This window comes from Arachis duranensis, chromosome 9 (genome assembly GCF_000817695.3).
Source record: "Arachis duranensis cultivar V14167 chromosome 9, aradu.V14167.gnm2.J7QH, whole genome shotgun sequence".
NCBI classification, from domain to species: domain Eukaryota; kingdom Viridiplantae; phylum Streptophyta; class Magnoliopsida; order Fabales; family Fabaceae; genus Arachis; species Arachis duranensis.
The window spans coordinates 15699629-15705014 of record NC_029780.3 but is presented as its reverse complement, the minus strand read 5'-3'; the positions used below and the strand labels follow the sequence as shown (position 1 = coordinate 15705014).

The window sequence follows — 5386 nt, the reverse complement described above, 5'->3', positions numbered from 1 at the left end:
TTTAAATCTTGAAAGAAAAGAAAATGTTTTGTTTTCAGAGGAAATAAGAGAAACCAAAATTTGAGTGAGATATAAAAAAAAAAATCAATATATATAAATATGAATAAAAAAACAAGAGTATAAAATAATAAAAGGTTCTTAATAATGTAATTAACTTGGAGTTAATGATCAAAAGAATATATCAGTTTTTAAGATCATATAAAGAAGACCACTTATTTTATGTCTAAAATCTTCGGGTGTAATTTTATGATTCATTATGTTAGTGTTTCGGTTTTTTATAATATTGAACAATAAAGAATGTTTACACTATTTTTGTGTATATTTTATATAATTTTTTAGGGTATAGAAAATAAACATTTTATCTTTTTTTATTATTATTTCTTATCAATCACTTTTAATATCAAAAATAAAAAATATGCAAAAGAGATATCCACAAAAACAGTGGTGTATATAATATTTTTTAATATTTAATAGAAATTAGCTCATAACAAGAGATGTCTTTGTTAAATAAAGAGTATTTTATGTGTATAAATTAAATTGAAATTAAACCAAAATTATCATGTTACTCTATCTAATAAGTCTAAACCCATTTTTGCTTTAATTTGTCATCTTTTAATTTTTGGAATCATTATAAAATATAGAATATTTAGATTCGTATACAATACCTTGCGACCTATAACGATTTTATAGTTTTTTTTTTTTACGGTATTCTCTAATTCGATAAATTAAGGACTAATCTGTCGTGAATCTAAACTCTATTTAAAGATCTGTTACTAACCAATAAATTACTACATATATAAAATAAAATTCGAACTCTCAATATTTATTTAAGCGGACGAGTGAACTAATCACTTGACCAAACCCAAATTGGGTATAACGATTTTGTAGTTTGAATTGTTATAGATTACACTCCTCAGTATTAGTATCCCTATCAACTAAAAATCATGGTTCCACGGTGATTTAGCATAAAAAGCTCAAATAACTAACATCGTGAACCCTGCAATAATGATTTAAAACGTGGCTCACTTTTTTAACTAAAACCCATAACTTTGAAGCAATATAGCACGAACCTGCGCTTAACTAAAATCGGTAATACTAGAAAAAAAATATTTAATATTAATTAATTAATTTTTTTTATTATCAAACATTTTTGTATTAAAATCATATATTTTGTTAGTACAATCTCTACCAATAATACCAACTAAATCACAAAATATATACAAAATTGCAATATTATCAAACATAAATTATAGTTTAATAATTAAACTCGGTAATATTAAGAAAAAAAAACAGTTAAAAATGATCTTATTTAATATTTATTTATGATTACAGTAATTAATAAATATTAAATAGAATAAATTTTGACTATTTTTTATTAATTTATTTTAGTTACAAAATAATTTTAAATTAAACTAATCTTATCTGTTGCAGTGATAACTAAATATTACCACATTTGACTATCACCATCATTCTATTTTAGCATCAACTTAGTATAATCTAATCCAATGTGAATGAAATCAAATAAATCTCATCCATTTTTTGTTTATTTTAGCCATTTATGTTGGATGATATTGTGATTTTGTGTACATTTTGTTATTTAGGTAAGTATTGGTAGAGATTGTGTGGAATAGAATATGCAATATTATTGGTGCTAGAATTAAAAAAGTAATAATATGGATTATAAATTGTGCCTTTGTATAATAATTTTTTTTGGCTTGTTATGTAATAAGGTTTTTTTAATGAAAATATTTGATTAAACTATATAAATAGGACAAATATGTCTAGATAAATTTGATGGGGTTAAATAGCATCATATTTAGGGTTTTAGCTTATGGGCCTTTCATATTAAATCGTGATGGAGCTATGAGCTATCAGCGATGGATTTTAGTAGGAAGGTTAATATCAAATAGTTTATAAAGGATTAAGAGTATAATTTGTTAATATTTCATGCAATCAAAATTGTTTCTTTTTTTTTTATGAGTTCATGCTATCAAATTGTTGCATGTAGGTTAGAGGATACATACAAATATACAATTGTAAATATTTGTACCTTATAATAATTTACATAAATTAAAAGAGAATAAATTTATGATAAAAATTAATTTTTCATCCGATGATTTTGCTTCCAATAACATTTAGAACTTTTAATGTATTTAGTTTATAATGAATGTAAAAAATTTAAATTTTTATTTCCTTAACGGCACTTGTTAATCAAACATTCAAACCTTATTTTATAGAGCAAGAAAAGATCTCACCAACAAATGTGATCATTAATAGCATGTTTCCAAGTTCTTTTTTAATATCTTTCATTTATTCAATGAAGGATGCAAGTGAATTAAAATTTGATGCAGAAGTAGGACCTTCACTCCTAAAATGGTAGGTAATCTACAATAAATGATAAAGCCATTAATTCCAATGCATCAGTCATCACTCACCTAGCTACGTGAAATCTGTGCTTCTGCTATTTATTTTATATTATTTCCACCAAAAGCAGCATAACATCATAAATCACCGAACAAGGCATGTCTTTTTTCTTTTACAGGGTTTTTGGAAACTCTTAGAAATTCAATTTCCATATAAATTGAATTTAATTTATTTTTTTTTAAATTAATTCCAACTCAAATAGATTTTATTTAAAATTTCATTCAAGATTCTACTTAAGATTTAAAACGTCTAAAATATTTTTATAACTTTTTTTTTGACTTTTTACCCTCACTCTTTTTTAATGTCTTTTATTTTTTAACATACACTCTATAATTTTATTCTATTTTAATAACATAAATTAGTTGTTATAATTTACTATTAATAACTAGCTTTTTTTATTTAGTATGTCAACAAGTTAGTTCTCAAAAATTTATATTTATTTTTTATTATTGGCTTGTCGTTGGAATTAACTTTTTAATTTTTTAATTAATTAAATGTCTTTTAAATTTATTATTTTTAAATTAATCTAATTTTTGTTTAATTAAAAAAGTGAACAAATTTTAATTAAAAAATTAATTCATTTCAAACACTAAAATTTAATTTAAATCTGACTAAAATTTAATTTTTAATAGAATTCAATTCAATTCAATTTTATATCATTAAAAATTTTCAAACAGGTTATTAATAAATAAATAAATAAATAAATAAATAAGAGAGGATAATTTGCAAAGGCCAAAGATTGTTTTCTTTTTCTTCTGCTACATATAATATAGGACCAAATATTTTTAATAACAACGATTCAATCCGATAATAATGGCTAAAGACTATGATTCATCTGCACAAGAAACGTTACCAATAATATATACACTATATGAAATATTCCTAAACAGATCACAATATGAATATTTTAAGAAAGTGAACTTTTTCTTTAAGAGATCTATATCTTTAAATAACCCTCGAAATTTTTTTATAAATCGTATATTTTACTTTATTCAGATTACTGACAAAAAATTTCCATTATAAAGATATAATAAAATAAATAAATTCAATTGTTTTAAAGCTTTTGTTTACAATACTTTAATTTGTATTCTAATGAAACTTGTTGAAAATAAAAAATCACAAATATTTTAAAGTTCCTAAGAATGTTATTAACTGCATAAAAATTTATTTATCTGACAAAAGAATTTCTACTTTAGTTTGTCAACAAGTATCCTTATTAAATTTGGTAGTAAAGAGGAAAGACCCATCACTAATTACAAATTAAAGATGATTTTTTGAAAACCGAAATGTTAAATGATTTTGTTTTGCTGTTGTACTCAATAAATAAGTTATTTGAAACATAACTGATTTGACTAAGGAATGTATAAATAACGCTAAATCATACATATTTAACCAAACTAATTTGCATATAAACAATGATGTACATATATATAATCAGAAATTTGGTAACTAAAATAAATGAGTAAAAAATAATCAGAATTTATTTTATTTAATATTAATTAATTTTATAATAATTAAGGAATACTAAATAACATAAATTTTTGCTATTTTTTATTTTTTTAGTATTATTGATACAAAAGCAACTATTAAATAAATTATTAATGTAAAATATATTTTAAAATATAAAATATATATTAAAAATAAATTAAATAACATATATTTATATACAATAATTAATTTGATGATTAATTTTGATTTGCAAATTTGCATATCAAGCATGTCTGATGTATGCATCTTCCATGAACACAATTGATGAATATTTTAATCTCAAAAAGTCAATTGAATGATGCATCGTATTCATCTTTATAGTATGACCCCAAAATATTACCATTATTCAATTCCAAGCTATATAAGCCCATATTATCTACAATTCTACATGGATTTATAGTTACATCAATGGATTTTGTCCAGAAGTTCCAAATCAAACAAATTAGATTATTAGACAGAAACAAGAATAATGGAAGCTAGTAATAAACAAATATTCAAAAAAGATTAATTTTTGTTTTAAAAAAATAAAAAATATCAAAATTTAGAAATTGTTCCCCTAGTTAAACAACTAAACTATATATTCATCATTTTAATTTTTGAAATTTACCGTCATACCCCTGAGAGCCAGCGAAACATTTCGGTGATCTCTTCACCAATTCTGTTACCTTCAATGTCATATTCTGCAGCTACGACTGGAACGACGTCGCTTCGGCGACTACTCCCACCAGTACCGCTGAAGAACCTTCCAGAACTTCGAAACGACGCCGTTCGTGTCGATATAGAAGCTGAGACTCTATCCATGTACTCCTTCAGCCAGCTCCTTACGCCGCCAACATCGCCGGCGAGGTTCGCTTCATGCTGACTCGCCGGAGCCTCCGCCGACGCCGGAATGTCCTTCTGATCGGACGTGCTTCTTCGATGAGCGTGGCTGAATGGAACTTCCGAATCTTCGTCCACGAAATACTCGAACGATCCAATGGAGTATGACCTAGACCTTGCGCCTCCGGCGCGGGATTCGCCAGAAACTGCGGCGGAGCCATCGGGCGCGGTGCCGCGGCGGCTCACGTTCCCTATCTCGAGGCGGAAACTGTCACTGCCGGCGGTGGAGGAAGACGAGCGGAGGACCTTGCCGAGGTCCGATTCGGTGGCGACAATGGCGGATCGGCAGAGCGGACAGGAGAGGTTGGACTGAAGCCAGGTGTCAATGCATTCGGCGTGGAAGGCGTGGCAGCAGATAGGTAGGAGGCGGAGGAGATCGTCGTTACGGAACTTCGAGAGGCAAACGGCGCAGTCGGCGGCGGAGGAGCGGCGAGTGACGGAGGAGAAGGTGAAAAGCGGTAGGGAGTCGATGATGTAAGAGTAGGAAGTGGAAGAGGTTTGAGGGACTTCCGGCGAGATTCGGCGGCTGGAGGTGAAGATTGGCGTGGCGGAGGAAGATGGCGTTGCTGAGAAACGAGAGAGACGGCGTAGGCAG

The 5386-nt window shown here is 27.8% G+C and overlaps 1 protein-coding gene across 1 annotated transcript; it reads right to left on the bottom strand.

Moving 5' to 3' along the window:
• Positions 1–4246: 4246 nt before the first annotated feature.
• LOC107464893 (E3 ubiquitin-protein ligase ATL4) lies at positions 4247–5382 on the bottom strand (the record flags this gene model as incomplete). Its single annotated transcript, XM_016083855.3, has 1 exon — positions 4247–5382. A coding segment is annotated over one exon (861 nt), but the record flags the coding sequence as incomplete, so codon positions are not given.
• Positions 5383–5386: the final 4 nt, after the last annotated feature.